At 38.5% G+C, this 15992-nt stretch overlaps 1 protein-coding gene across 2 annotated transcripts; it reads left to right on the top strand.

Moving 5' to 3' along the window:
* The first annotated feature begins 583 nt into the window (after window positions 1-583).
* Window positions 584-4893, top strand: GPR85 (G protein-coupled receptor 85). 2 transcript variants are annotated; one of them, XM_016204588.2, is made up of 2 exons: window positions 584-692; window positions 2074-4893. In XM_016204588.2, the coding sequence occupies exon 2, from the start codon at window positions 2240-2242 to the stop codon at window positions 3350-3352; it is 1113 nt and encodes a 370-aa protein (XP_016060074.1). In that variant the 5' UTR covers window positions 584-692; window positions 2074-2239; the 3' UTR covers window positions 3353-4893. The 2 variants fall into 2 exon arrangements, with proteins under 2 accessions (XP_016060074.1, XP_016060073.1); XM_016204587.2 differs by lacking the exon at window positions 584-692 and adding an exon at window positions 700-982.
* The last annotated feature ends 11099 nt before the right edge of the window (window positions 4894-15992 follow it).

Consider the following 15992-nt stretch of genomic DNA (forward strand, 5'->3'; position numbering starts at 1 on the left):
CATTTTGCAGTTGTCAACTTAGCTTTAGCTTCTCTCTACTTAACGCATATTTGTGTGCATTCGAGAAAAGGTGACTAACGAAGTCACACTTAACTGCACTTTAAAAAAAATATTTCTTTCTCTCTCTTTATCCTCCAACCACTACCACCACCACCACCCAGTAAATTTAAAGGTCAGCTGCAAAGCGCCGAACCACTCTAAAAGAGAAAAGAAGAAAATATTCCGGGAATGCGGAGGCTCGGGAAGGTGAGGAGGGGCGGCGCTCGGGCCAGGCTGCTCCTCGGGGAGCTGCCCCAAGGCAGGGTGGGCCTGAGGTCCCGAGCGACCCTTTCCTGCCCCCTCTTCAAACGCGTTAACGGGTAAGGTTCAGAAGCAACCGCAAGGATACGAAAGCCTAATTTTGCCAGTCCGACAGGACAGGACAGTCAGTAAACTTCGCCAGTGCCGTTAACGGGCCTGGGCCCGGCTTAGCCCCCGAGGTCCCGCCGCCGCGGCCCTGCGTTAGGAGGGAGACTGTGCCGCTGCGACAGCGGAGGACGCGGCTGGAGCTCCAGCAGCCTCCAGCGCGCAGGCGCCGCCGAGCCCTGTTGGAAGCTCAGTCAAAGCACTAAGGCAAAAATAAAAAAATAAAAAAATTCAGCAATCTATAGAAAGAAGAAGCTATAGTCTGTCGGGACACCCAACACCAACAGGTAGGAGGACATACTCTTGGTTAAGTTTGTGGGGAGGAGGGTCCACAGTGTTGATGAAACTGCAGGTTCACCAAGAAAGCGCTCATCCTCCAAACCCCAGGTGGTGTGTTGTGTTTGTTTTGTTAACAATAAATGGCATAATGGAAGTACATTCGGACAATGCATCTTCAGTAGGGCTGATTCTAAGCTCCATTTCTGGAAAGCGTTGCAAGACTGAGGAATATCAGACTGCGAACCGCCGGAAACAGTTCCCTTGCAGCACAGAAACAATCTTCTCTCCCCATCTTCGCGTATGTAATGCATGTCTCTCTCCCCTCCTCCTCCTCCTCCTCCACTCCCCATTATAAATACAGGGGTGGCGGATTTCAGGTTTCGTAATGTTGCATGATGAGATCGGTATTTACCCGGGGGTGTACCAGTGGGGAAATTAAAATCATCGAAGCAGTTTCGCCTGGGCTACCATCAGCATATTCCGGGCAAGTGAAAAGTCGCAAAGGAAACATGCTTGGTGGGCATAACATAGGAAGGCGATTTCCCCGGTATGGTTCCCAGGCACCTAGAGGAAAATGTGTATTTTGTTTTAAAATGAAGCCACTTTCGATTTGCAACGAAGATGACCAGTGTAAATGGAAAGGCTTAATTGCCCAAGAAATATTATAGGGTTCATGTTAAATTTATTTGTATCCAGGATTTACAAATGGAAGTGCATTATTCCTCTGGGTATGTTTTCCTGGCCAATATTTACATTAAACATTTTTAATAATCATGTGTGCTTAAAAGAAAAGATTTGCCAAAAATGGGGTGGGGTGGGGGTGGGGGAGACAAAAGATTAAATCACATCAAATCCTGGCATAATTTCCTATTACTTTAGAAATCTAATGTTGAAATTATACTTTAAAGAATCAACAAATACACTTATAATATGCAGTATGAATAGTGACACTTGAGTTAACAAATATTTTGCAAGGGATCCATATCAATAGGGAAGCTGCCTATAAAATACTGACAGATACTAATACACCTCAAATAATAGTCTCCTCTCTGTCTTCTATTATCAGTCTTGTAGATTCCGTTGCAACACTAGTGACTAATTCCTGGACTGGCATATTTTATGATTGTGGAACATTATTCCTTTTGTCCTAAAGGTAGCTAATAAAATGTATGTTCTCCAAAATAGGAACATTTTTAAGTTTATCTAGCTCAGAAAACTAAGCAAGCCAATTCTCTGAAATCTCAAGCAAAAATACTGAAGCAAATAATATTTCAAAATTAAAACTTTGTTTACTTCCCCATAAATCAACAGCTTTATGTTAACACTACCTCACATCATTGCCTGTTAACTTAATACCTGATAGCTCTTGTTTTTGTTTTTGTTTTCCAGATATTCTGATGGCAAATCAAATGGAAGAAAAGAGGAAGCATGACAGCACATTGGATCAGTTCTCTTTTTGGATTACATTTTCAGTAAAATGTATGGATCTATATTTTCCTTGTCTGTCTAGATCATGAGACTTGACTAAGGCTGTATCTTTATCCTCCGTCTATCTATGGCGAACTATAGCCATGCAGCTGACAACGTTTTGCAAAATCTCTCTCCTCTAACAGCCTTTCTGAAACTGACTTCCTTGGGTTTCATAATAGGAGTCAGTGTGGTGGGCAACCTTCTGATTTCCATTTTGCTAGTGAAAGATAAGACCTTGCATAGAGCACCTTACTACTTCCTGTTGGACCTTGGCTGTTCTGATATCCTCAGATCTGCAATTTGTTTTCCATTTGTATTCAACTCTGTCAAAAATGGCTCTACCTGGACTTATGGAACTCTGACTTGCAAAGTGATTGCCTTTCTCGGGGTTTTGTCCTGCTTCCACACTGCTTTCATGCTCTTCTGCATCAGTGTCACCAGATACTTAGCTATTGCCCATCACCGCTTCTATACAAAGAGGCTGACTTTTTGGACGTGTCTAGCTGTGATCTGCATGGTGTGGACTCTGTCTGTGGCCATGGCGTTTCCCCCAGTTTTAGATGTGGGCACTTACTCATTCATTAGGGAGGAAGATCAATGCACCTTCCAACACCGCTCCTTCAGGGCCAATGATTCCTTAGGATTTATGCTGCTCCTTGCTCTCATCCTCCTAGCCACACAGCTTGTCTACCTCAAGCTGATATTTTTTGTCCATGATCGAAGGAAAATGAAGCCAGTTCAGTTTGTAGCAGCAGTCAGCCAGAACTGGACTTTTCATGGCCCTGGAGCCAGTGGCCAGGCAGCTGCCAATTGGCTAGCAGGATTTGGAAGGGGTCCTACACCACCTACCTTGCTGGGCATCAGGCAGAATGCTAACACCATGGGCAGAAGAAGGCTATTGGTCTTAGATGAATTCAAAATGGAAAAAAGAATCAGCAGAATGTTCTACATAATGACTTTTCTCTTCCTAACCTTGTGGGGCCCCTACCTGGTAGCCTGCTATTGGAGAGTTTTCGCAAGAGGGCCTGTAGTACCCGGGGGATTTCTAACAGCTGCTGTCTGGATGAGTTTTGCCCAAGCAGGAATCAATCCTTTTGTCTGCATTTTCTCCAACAGGGAGCTGAGGCGCTGTTTCAGCACAACCCTTCTTTACTGCAGAAAATCCAGGTTACCAAGGGAACCTTACTGTGTTATATGAAGGAGCATCTGTAAATCTTTAGCCTTCTGAAACACTGACCTTCTCTGTTAAGCAATTGTGGCCTGTAGCCATATCTTGAGAAGAAAATCAAGAATGGGATTAGCGGTAATAAGGGTTTGGGATATACTCTGCAGTCTTTGTAATTGTTCACCTATAATCCTATTTTAAATCTCAGAGTGATCCTGCTGACTGCCCATGAAGGTTTGTAATTAAGAAAGGACTGAACCACTGCCCTAAGTTTTTTTATGTGGTTGAAAACTAGATAATGAAATTAGCAGGTGCTAAGTATCAGTACTAAATGCTGTGTATATCACTACTTACGAAAAAACATTTAAAAAAACCAATTAGCATTGGACATCTTAATAAATTAAGTTGACTTGAGGTAAATATGTTGATAAAAACTAACTTTAGAAGTTTGAAGACTTTAAAACATTTCTATTATTGTTTTGCAAAGACTAAAATATTTGTTTTGCAAAGATTAAAATATTAAAGTACTGTAATCCACTAAAGATATACAATGAATTATTGGATTATCACACTTTTTAAAAACCACTTTGTAAGTTTAGAGGAGCATTCCAAAGCAGTATATTGGTTCCAATTAGAGTTTACTTTTTTTATTAATACATTACTATTACTAAATACCACTTTCCTTACGTACTAGTTAAATTGCTAGCATTGAACTATATTATGTACTTTTTGTTGATTTGGTACAAAATTTTTCCAATCTATTTTTATTTGGTCTGGAAGGCAACATTAATGGTACCAACCGGTCACAATTGAGCTGTTCTGATAATTCAGAATAAACACATGTTGCCTTAAAGAGTTATCTAGTATCTTTCATCTTATTTAGCATTGGAGCAAATAGTCAAGGTAAATCAAATCAATAACTGGTCATGATCATGTATCTGGAAGTACATGGAAGATCATGAACACTTTCTTTCCTTTTTCCTCACATGGCTTAAAAGTTAAGGTGCACATCATTGGGATAATGAGATTGTGTTACTCATTCTAGTGTGTTCTAAGCAAGTAGTTGATGTATGTTTATATTTTAAATCAGCTGTCAAGGGGAGACTGCAGCCTTAGTATGACAACCTGCACAATTTATAATAAGTGTTTATTCTATGGAAGGCAAGTCTTGCTTATGCTTTCTGCACATTCAGTGTATTGGTCATTTAAATTATTTCAGATTTAACTTGTAAAAGCTTTAATATGATTTCTGGTATTTTAGAAATAGAGTCTGTGATTCTCATTCTTTAAGATACGGATGTGTGAATTTCAATATAAAGTTGTATTTGCGAAAACTTAACTGTGTAGACTGTTATTTTCTTGGAATAAGTTTTATAGTTTTTTACAATTAACTTTTTTTTTTTAACCTGGAAAGCAAGCACAAACTAAGAATACTAGTATTAATATGGGTTTGGTTTTTGACTTTTGTTGCTTATAATAATTTAGAACTGGAAATGCATGAATGATAGGGAGCATAAAGCTGGTAAACCAACAAATTATATTATCTGTAAAAGCATTATTTGATAGCTTATTATAATTATCTTTTTATTTTTATTTTTTAAATATATCTTTTTTGATTTCAGAGAGAGGAAAGGAGAGGGAGAGAGACAGAAACATCAATGATGAGAGAGTCATTGATCGAACCCACAACCCGGGCATGTGCCCTGACCGGGAATCAAACCCTGATTGCCTGGATCCAAGGTCGAAGCTCAACCGCTGAGCCACGCCCGGCTGGGCTCTATTTATTCTTATAAGTCAGTAATATTTACAGACATACCTTTTTAGTTGGTTGGTTCAGAATTTTTATATAAATATTAGGTTTTAATTTGGGGCAGAGCAGAAATTTGGGGTTCTAAACATTTAGCTTGTAAGAAGAATGGTTTATAATAATGTTATGACAAAACCAGACAAGTTATTGTTTTTCATTATTTTTATTTGTTTAGGGGGTTTTTGTACTAGAAAAATAAGTTTAGGAATAATGGAACAGAATTTTTTATTACTATAGTATATTTGTAAAGAGAATGTAAATATAAATAAGGAAAAATAACTGAAATGCCTCAGTGATATATATAACTATTCAGTTTGCTTATATAAGGACAACTGAAGCTGTGATTTAGTGAGGACTCTGACCTCATTCTTACTTTTTACCAAAGTTGATTGGATATGAAACAAAGTTTAATGTACAACATTGGGTTGACTCTAGCAATAAAGTCCCCTTCGTGGTATTAAAATCATTACCCAGTATACTACAATAAAGGAAATGTTGTCAAAAGGATATTCTGTCCAACTCAAAAAAATTATAGTAGAGATGTAATTACAATGATTATAGAGAGCTTTGCGTAGAGGTTCAAATATCACCAGCAAGCAGTAGAAAATTCAGCAATAATCTTGAGGACAGAGAGATCAATCACCATGTTGTGTTGTTAATACTATACACAAAATAACAACAAAACATAGGTGTTAAGTTCCCCCATATCCCGACTGTCCACTTCCACAAAAGAGCTATTTCAGTTCCTTCCAGAAATCTGGAGGTATCTTTTCTTCCATTTTTATACCTTCCTGTAAGTTAGCATGAGAATGCCTGGGTAAAGGAAGGCACAAAGATGCTCACTCCCAGGGGGACTCCTATGGTGCTCAAGCAAAGATGAGAATAACCTGTGTAACATTACATAAAAAAGCTGAAGTATGCCACTCCTTCAACTTTTTTAGTTTCCCTTGTTGGAGATATACAACAAAACCCCCTAATCTCCTCCTTTCAGCTGAAAAGTTGGTCCTCCAAAATTCACTTCTATTGCAAATACAATTAAACATATTTACAATTATAGAGACATATTCCTTTTCAGCCATGTAATAGAGTTGTGTTGCAACGGGTGTTACTGTAGGACAGTTGCAAGTGGAACCAAAAATCTTCACTTATATATATTCGCCATTATATAAGTTTACTTTCTACCATTTTTTATTTTATTCCACCAGTATCATAGATTGTATTGTTAGTAAAACAAACAAAAAGGACCCAACTTATAATAGTTTCATATGAAAAAAAGAAAGAAGATAATAAGTGGTAATGTTTCAAATACTGGCTAAACACATTAATTTAAGCAGGTGGTTATCAGAATTGTGATTTAGGATTCCAAAATCTTGTGAGTTTGTTTTTCTATGCAAAATACATCACTTTCATGTTCGTATTCTCTTACAAATGTTTTGAATGGAAGTTGCAGATTCTACTAAGATAACTTTATTGCTGACATTTTTATTGTTGTTCTTAATTGGGGGCATGCTAGTGTTCTGTGACTTTCGCAATTCTCTCAGAAACTTTTTACACTGTATTGAAATGATAGAACTGATTAATTTTGAGGCACAACTTCCTAATTAGTCTATATAGTGGTTAAAACGAAAATGTTATGTGTAAATGACAGGATTATTACTTTTTTTTTTTTTACATCAGTTGAAACAGTCAAATAAGTTAAAAGAATACTAAGAACTGGAGAAATGGAGAAAATATTTGGGGGCTAATTCTTTTTGCCTTATTTACAGTATAACAGGCTCTAAAATATACTGAAATCAAGGAGCTTTAACTTTATAAACGTATTATATAAATAAGATCTGGTTTTTAAAATAGAGAAGGAGCTTTTACATCATCTCCTTTTGTCAAAGGGATAAGGTCCATTAGCTTGCTCAAGCCCTTTTGATTACGAAGATTTTAAACCCATTTTTTCTCCCACCAAATCAGGGAGTTTATTATACAAGAACTGAAACCTTGAAAGGCCCTGGAAGAAAGCAAGAGAATATGTTTCCCTCTGAGTGATTATAGAAAAAGGCCTCAAAGAAGCCACAGGTGGTTTGGGAATTGGAATTATTCACACCTGGCATTCATAGCCACCCCTCTTACACCCCTCCCCCCCTCCCTCACCTCCTGGTGCCCTAGGACAACATCATCCTCAGAAAGACAGGTGTTCAAGTTTGGCATGGAGACAGAAAACAGTTCCCTTTTTTTCTCTGTGTTTGGAAAATAATGGATTCTTGACACAAATATTAAAATTGAAACTGTAATGCATGTCTTGATTTATGGGATTTTGAATTGACAATAAAATAACACGTAACTTACATGGATAGTCAAGATCATGAGGTGAAGAAGTAAATCATTTTGTTTTCTCCGTGAAAAAAAAAGATGTTGAGAGAATTAATTTTGTCCAGGGGAAGAAAAGACCTTTTGATCATTTTTAAAATGTTTTTATTTATTTCAGAGAGAGGAAGGGAGAGGGAGAGAAATAGATACATCAGTGATGAGAATCATTGATTGGCTGCCTCCTACATGTCACCTACTGGAGATTGAGCCCACAACCTGGGCTTGTGCCCTTACTGGGAATCAAACCACGACCTCCAGGTTCATGGATCAATACTCAACCACTGAGCTAGGCTTTGATCATTTTTAGTAAGCATTTTTACTTAGCCATCATTCAATAATCATTTACTGCATGTATGTTCTTGGGCAGGTTACTTAACCTTAAATGCCTCATCAATGAAAAGGGGATTTACACACACCCTGGGGTTAATGAGCAGACTCAGTAAGTGCATCTTTCTGAAGCCCTTAACAGAGAGCCTAGCATCTTAAATGCTGCTTTTTATTGGCTCTCTCATACTTTGCCATCTAGCAGCAGAGACACAAATTATGAGACAATGTGATAAGTACCGTAACAGAGATACGTTAGATAAATGTTAAAGAAACACAGACAAGCAATTAAGTGTGAAGATGGGGGAAGGAAGGTGAGATTGAATTTAGTATTGAAGGAAACTTTAATTTTATCTGTTTAACAAGGTTAGGAAAACCATTTCAGATAGAGAAAATAAAAAGAGATTTGAAAGCTCAGGGTGTGTTCAACATAGAGATCACTAATCAGAGACATTTAATGTGGTGTGGCTGCAACTTTGGTACCTGGAAGGGGGGGACCAACGTGGCAAAGAGGTTAAAAACATAAGACTTGGAAGTTTAAGTACTTCTTCTGTTTGTTACTAGCTTTATAATCTTAACCAAGTTAATTCAACTCTTTGAATCTCAATTTGCTTATCTGTAAAATGGGGGAGTAGGTAGTAGCAAACACTACTTTTAAAGATTTGTTTTGATGAGATGATAATAACTATTATTAATTAAGTACTTACTATATATCAAAGACCTATTCTAAATATTTTTCATTTATTATCTCATTTGATTATCACCATAAGTAGATGCTATTAAGTAGAAATCGAAGCACAGAGAAATTAAGTAACTTGCACAAGTTAGTTATAAGCAAATCATGGATATAAAGCACTTAGCAGGATACCCAGCCCAGAGTGAACATTCAGTAAATGTTGGCTGTTGTTGTGGTTGCTGCTGTTGTTGATTTTAACAAAATAACTGAAGAATATTAGAGATTAATGGGAGCTGAAGTGACTGAGCAGAAACAGAGCTCCAGCTTTCAGACTTCAACTCCAACTTTCTGTTCTCCCTCTTTTATCACTGAGAAACTAAAGGAAGCAAAGAGTAGTTGGTTGCCTAATACCCCTCTCTGCTTCCACATAGGATCATATTACCAGAGAATCAGAACCCATCTATTCTTTCAAATGACTTCTTGGAAGAACATTGCTCAATATATCACTCAAATTTTAAAAGTGGGCTACACATTTTATACCAGGTGCAGAGTTTTACCTATATCTGGCTCATATTCTTCAGTTCTAAATCAGTTTTGTCATAGTCTATATAAAATGGAGATTTTAAGTGGATGATTAACTATACTCTGAGTACAGTCTTTTCATGGAGTCTGCTGTCAAGTCTCCCTTTAAAGGCCCACCTTCCAGGATCACCATTTCCAGCCATATCCCAATTATTTATACTTATTTCCCTACTCTGAAATCTCTCCAGAGCCTTCTGTAACTCTAGCATTCATAATGCTATATAGTAAGGGGATGGTTAATGGAGAATATAATAGCAGAATTACCTCATGAGTCCTCTTTGCTTAGTATTCATCCATAAATCTGGTCTTCACACTTTTCTAATCATAGTCAATTGTTTACCCACATGGCCATCCTTCACTGCATTTTTTAAAGCTGTTATTTTGCCCATGTGAACCCCCATACATTCTTTCCAACTGAGCTCTTTCTATTTGAGCTCTTAATTTATCAGTAATTTGTACCAAGGAGGTTCCATCTTCTAATTTAGAGTGATAGCCAGTGCCATTCCTCCACTCCAATTTGGTGACATTTGTGGTCTCAGTAAACATAGTTTCTGTTTAATTATCCTGTGAGGTGTGGAAAATCATGCCAACCTGGGTGTCAGGAGCTGTGAACTGCTGACCAATTACAGGCCATTGTCAATTCACTTGACCTTTCAGTTCCCTAAACTGTATAACAAAGGGGTTAATCTCTAAACTTCTTCCAGCTTGAAAAAAAATCTGTGTCCATCTGGGTCACTGATGTCCCCGGGACATTACTGACATAGTTATTTCTAACAAACATAGCTTCTGACTGCTGACACTAATACACTGAGATCTACTTCCTAGGTTCCTCCTTAAGCAGTAATAGACCCAAGCTGATCCTAGCTTGTTGATATCAAACACTACAGAATATCTATTCTATATTAAAATACTCTTTCACTGGGCTTCTGTTTTATTCATGTGCTGACTTCATAGTAGCACTTTTCATTTTAATCAAACTTTAAGCCCTGCTTCCATTTGAAATTACCAAATTATGGATATTTATGGGCACTTTTATGTTCTATTCTCATTTCTAAATAATTTATGTATATTTTTTAGAGAGCACCAAATTCCTGTTTCAAATAAATTAAACAAAATTTAGGAAGATACTACTTCCACAGTTTGCAATTATAGAATGATCCATCTTTGAACAAACACTTAATAAGCATGTACTATGCACAAGGAGTTGTACTGGGTGCATAATAAATCTTTAATTGAATCTGGTATTGGTTGAGGTTTTAGTTTTTTGGGTTTTTTTAATCCTCACTGGAGGATATTTTTTCCATTGCTTTACAGAGGAGTAGAGGGGCAAGAGGGAGAGAGAGAGAAACATTGATGTGAGAAAGACATATCAATTGGTTGCCTCCTGCACACACTCTGACCAGGACCAGGGATTAAGCCTGCAACCGAGATACATGCCCTTGGCTGGAATCGCACCTGGACCATTCAGTCCTCTGGCCAATGCTCTAACCGCTGAGCCAAATCAGCTAGGTTTTAGCCTTAAAGACTTGCAAAATGAACACAAACCTAGTTTTCTTTTTTCAGTTGTTTTTGCTGTGCCTTACATGCATGATGACATGAACTTTAAAATTAAATCCAGTAAAAAAGTGTTTTCCTATTATTTTTAACCACACCCTTAGATTTAAATGGCTATAATTAATGGTGCATTTTTATTTATAATTTTTGGTTTACAGCAGCAAAACTAGTTATTATAAAATAACTTTTTAAATATATTTTGAGTCTAGTGACTTAAGAGAATGACTTATAAAAGATTCTTATCATGGTAGTTACCTTTTAGCTACTAATAAAGAATTTGGTAGCTAGCATGGGAATATATTCAGGCATCCTAGGAGTTCATAATTAAAAAAAAATGTACCCACTTTTACATGCTCCTGATAACAGTGCATTGAGAATTCTGTACAATAATTGCATGAATGCTTTTATTTATTTTTCCGACATGTCAAATTTTTAAAATTTATTTTAATTGTTAAGGATGTTACAGATGTCCTCCATTCCCCTCACCTTATTGGCCACACTTTGGCCCAGCTGCTCCCCTGGCCTTCACCAGATTATTGTCTGTGTCCATCAGCTATGCATATATGCATATAAGTTTTGGCTATTCTCTTCCTGCCTCCCTTCCCTCTAGGATCTGTTAGGCTGTTGCATGTTTCCATGACTCTGGACCTATTGTTTGTCAGTTTATTTTAATCATTAGATTCCACATATAAGTGATATCATGTGATATTTGTCTTTTTCTGACAGGGTTATTTCACTTAGCATGATAATTTCCAGGTACATCCATGTTGTGTAGGCTGTGTGCTCTGTCCTGTTGTAGTTGAGCCTTGGTTGCTGTTGGCATCACTGGGAGATATTGACCCCAGGCCAGTCAGCTGTGAGGGCCAGCTGCAACTACAGCCAAAGAGCTGGTATGCTGGAGACACCCCTATGGAGCAGGATTTATTTCAATGGAGCTTTGGCGTTCACCAAGTGCGCCCCTTGTGTGTGTCACTCGTGGATGTGGTAGGGTTGTAACCCAGCGTGGTGAAGTCTGACCACCAGGTGCACTGTCTTTGGGGCCTCCTAGGAGGTGCAAAGTCAGCCTCTGCCAGTGCCTTGCCCAGGGCCACCCAGCATGAGCTACACAGCAAACAGTAGTTGGCTGCTACTTGTGCTGGGCTTGGTGGTGTCCAGAAGAGGTTAAGCTATGAACCAATGCAGGCTTCCACTAGTGCCAGGCCTGGGGCCACTTATCAAGCCATACGGGGCATACTGCTGCTTGTTTGAGAGATTTTAGGAAAGTCCTAATCATGGGGCTCGAGAGGCCACTTGCATAGAAAAGCCACTGGAAATGGCTTGGATAAGCTTGCAAGTACAGAAGGGAAGGGTCTCCGGGAATCACAAGGGTGGGGCCAAAGGTATGAGTCAGGTGCTGAATGTTGTGCTCGAGGGACGAGAAGAAAACTCAAGACATGGAGAATGTAGAATTTAGGTGGAGATGCAGAGGGCTGAGGCTCTGGAGGCGCTGCAACAACCCTCCTTACCATCCAGCGATTTTTATTGTGAGTTACAGAAAGGCAGGTGTGAAAGATAGGGATCAGTAGAAACTATAAAATGTGCATGAACAAATGGCTTTGTTTTGTGCTAATGCTTCACATTTGTTCTTAAGGCCATAACTCTCCTGGGGACAAGCTTCCCAGATCAATAAGGATCTGTTTTCAGTTCCTGTCAGAAATGTTTCCCTCATTTTCAAGGGGATTTCTGTGATTCTGGGGAAGCTTGCTACCCAACTCCTTCAGAGTTTGTTTGTTGTTTGCTGGCCTTTTCCTACAGCTGAAGATTCAAATGTGGCACCTGCCTGCCTGCTCTGTTGGTGGAGGGCTTGCCAAAGGAGCAATGGCCTCTGCCAGCTCTTCTCTGTGGGAGAAAGCTGCCCCTCCACTTCTCATCCCAATTTCAGGCTGGTTAGTTCCTCCCCAAATATCCCAGGTTCCTTTCAAGCTGCTGCCAAGCAATGGAGCTCAGAGGGAGTGGTTCTGAGTGAGTCCGTGGGCTGGCCCTTTAAGAGGAGCTGCTTGGGCCCTGCTGGGCATGGGTCAGTGGTTGAGCATCGGCCTAGGATCCAGGAGATCAGGGTTTGATTCCCAGTCAGGGCACATGCTGGTTTGAGCTCGATCCCCAGTTGGTGGTGTGCAGAAGGCAGCCAATCAATGACTCTCTCATCATTGATGTTTCTCTCTCTCTCCCTCTTCCTTCCACTCTCTGAAATCAATAAAGATATATTAAAAAAAAAAAAAAAAAAGAGGAGCTGCCTGGGATTCCCACAGCCTCTGCGTCCCTCAGCACCAGTCCATGCTGGTTTTTACTGCCCAAAGTTTTGGAGACTTCCCTTCCCAGACCTGGAGCCCTGGGCTGGGGGCCCAGTGGGGAGCTGGGACCCCTCCCTCCTCAGGGAAACCTCCACAGCTGAGATATCCCTCCTGGGTTTAAACCGCAGCACCAGCTGTGGGCCTGCCACCACATCTCCGCCCCTCCTACAGGTCTCATTGCTTCTTCAGTTCTCTGGTTGTAGGGCCTTTGTGCAGCTAGATTTCAGGAGGTTCTGAGTAATGGTTCTGTATTTTAGTTGTAATTTTGATGTGATTGTGGGAGGTGGCAGGTGCAGCTGTTACCTATGCTACCATCTTGTTTCTCCCCTCCCACTTTTAATTTTTTTAAGGAATCTCTGTATTGTTTTCCACAATGGCTACAATAGTCTGTATCCCCACCAACAGTGTACTAGGGTTCCTTTCTCTCCAGAGCCTCTCCAGCATTTGTTTTTTGTTGATTTATTGATGGTAGCCATTCTGGCAGGTGTGAGTTGATACCTCACTTTAGTTTTAATGTGCATCTCTCTGATGGTTAGTGACATTAAGCATTTTTCAAGTCTCTTGGCCATCTGTATGTCCTTTTCAGAGAATTGTCTATTCAGGTCTTTTGCCCTTTTTTAATAATATTATTTGTCTTCCTTTTGTTAAGTTGTATGAGTTCTTTATATATTTTGTTCTTAACTCCTTATCAGATACATCATTGGCAAATGTTTTCCCATACATTGAGTTACTTCTTCATTTCAAGGAGTTTCTTTTGCTGTATAGAAACTTTTTAGTTTGATGTAATCCCATTGTTTAATTTTTTTCCTTTGTTTCTCTTACCCTACGAGATGTATCAGTGAAAATTCTGTTATATGAGATATATTTTTACTGTCTATGTTTTATTCTAAGATTTTTATGCTTTCACAACTTACATTTAAATATTTTATCAATTTTTATTTTATTCTTGTGTATGGTATCAGTTGGTGGTCTAGTTTCATTTTTTTGCATGTACCTGTCCAGTTCTCCTAACACCATTTATTGAAGAGACTGTCTTTACTCCATTGTGTGCTTTTGCCTCCCTTGTCAAATATTAATTGGCCATATTGGTGTGGGTTGATTTCTGCAGACTCTATTCTGTTCCATTGATCTATATGCCTGTTCTTGTGCTAGAGCCAGGTTGTTTTTGGTTACAATGGCTTTGCGGTATAGTTTGATATCCAGTATTGTTACCTCTCCAACTTGTTCTTCTTTCTCAAGATTATTGTGGCTATTAGGGTTATTTTTGGTTCCATATAAGTTTTTGGAATATTTTCTCTAAAACTGAAATATGCTGATAGTATCTTAATGGGGATTGCATTGAATCATCAATTGCTTTGGGTTGTATCAACATTTTAATGATGTTAATTCTTCCATTCCATGAACACAGTTTTCTCTCAGGGAATTAATTATGTTTCCACTTGTTTGTATCTTCTTATATTTTCTTTATCAATATTCTATACTTTTCTGAGGACAGGTGTTTTATCTACTTGGTTAAGTTTATTCCTAAGTATTTCATTTTTTTTTGTTACAGTGGAAACTGGGATTTTTTTCTTAATTTCTCTGAGAGTTCATTATTGTTGTATAAAAATGCCATTGATTTCTGGATGTTAATTTTTTATCCTTCTACTTTGCCAAATTCATTTCTTAAATCTGGTAGTTTTTTGGTAGAATCTTTAGGATTTTCTACGTACAATATCATGTCATCTGCAAATAATGGCAGATTTGCTTCCTCATTTACAGTTTGGATGCTTTTTATTTTTCCTCCCTGCCTGATCACTATGGCTAGGTCTTCCACTACTATGTTGAATAAAAGTAGTGAAAGTGGACAAACCTGTATTGTTCCTATTTTTAAGGGAAATGCTTTTAGTTTTTCTTATTAAGAATGAAGTTGGCTTTAGGTTTGTGATATATAGCTTTTATTATTTTGAAGTATGTTCCCTCTACTCCTGCTTTGCTAAGAGTTTTTACCCAAAATGGATGCTGGGCATGGCCAGTGTACCTCAGTGGTTAAGCGTCAACCCATGAACCAAGAGGTCACTGGTTTGATTACCTGGCTGGGCACATGCCTAAGTTGCTGACTTGAACTCCAATAGGGAGTTTGCAGGAGGCAGCCAATCATGTTTCTCTCTTGTTGATGTTTGTATCTCTCTATCCCTCTCCCTTCTTCTCTCTCTGAAAACTCAATAAAAAATATATTTTTTAAAAATGGGTGCTGAATTTTGTGGCATGCTTTTTCTGCATCTATTGATATATTCATTTGATATTTATGCTTCATTTTGTTTATGTGATGTATCATATATATTGATTTGTAATATTTTACTAGCCTTGTATCCATCTCCAGAATAATTTCAACTTGGTCATGGTATATTATCTTTTTAATGTATTGGTGGATTTGATTTGTTAATTTTTTTTAAATCCTCACCCAAGGATTTTTTTCCCATTGCTTATCAGTGGAAAGGGGAGAGAGAAAGAAAAAAAAAATCAATGTGAGAGAGACACATCGATTGGTTGCTTCCTACTCAAGCCCAGACTGGGGCTGGGAAACAAGCCCTAACCGAGGTATGTGCCCTTGACTGGAATCGAACCCAGAGACCCCCTCAGTCCACTGGCTGACACTCTAACCACTGAGCAAAACCAGCTAGGGCTGATTTGCTTTCTTTATAGTGTCTTTATCTGGTTTTGGAATGGGGATAATGCTAGAGTTGTTAAAGAGTTTGTAAGTCTTCCTTTTTAAATTTTTTTAAAAATTTGAGGAGGATAAGTATTTGTTTTTCTTTGACTATTTGATGAAACTCATCTCTAAATCCCTTTGGTCAAGGACTTTTGTTTTCTGGGACTTGATTACTGCTTCAATTTCATTAGTTGCTATCAGCCTATTCAGACTTATTTATTCCTCCTGGTTGAGTTTTGGGAGATTGTATGTTTCCAGTGATTTATCCATTTCACCCAGGTTCCCCTGTTTGCTGACAAATAAAGGCTCATCATATTTTCTTGCAATCCTTTGTATTTCTGTTGTGTCAG

Source organism: Miniopterus natalensis, chromosome 10 (assembly GCF_054644295.1).
Source record: "Miniopterus natalensis isolate mMinNat1 chromosome 10, mMinNat1.hap1, whole genome shotgun sequence".
Classification (NCBI taxonomy): Eukaryota; Metazoa; Chordata; class Mammalia; order Chiroptera; family Miniopteridae; genus Miniopterus; species Miniopterus natalensis.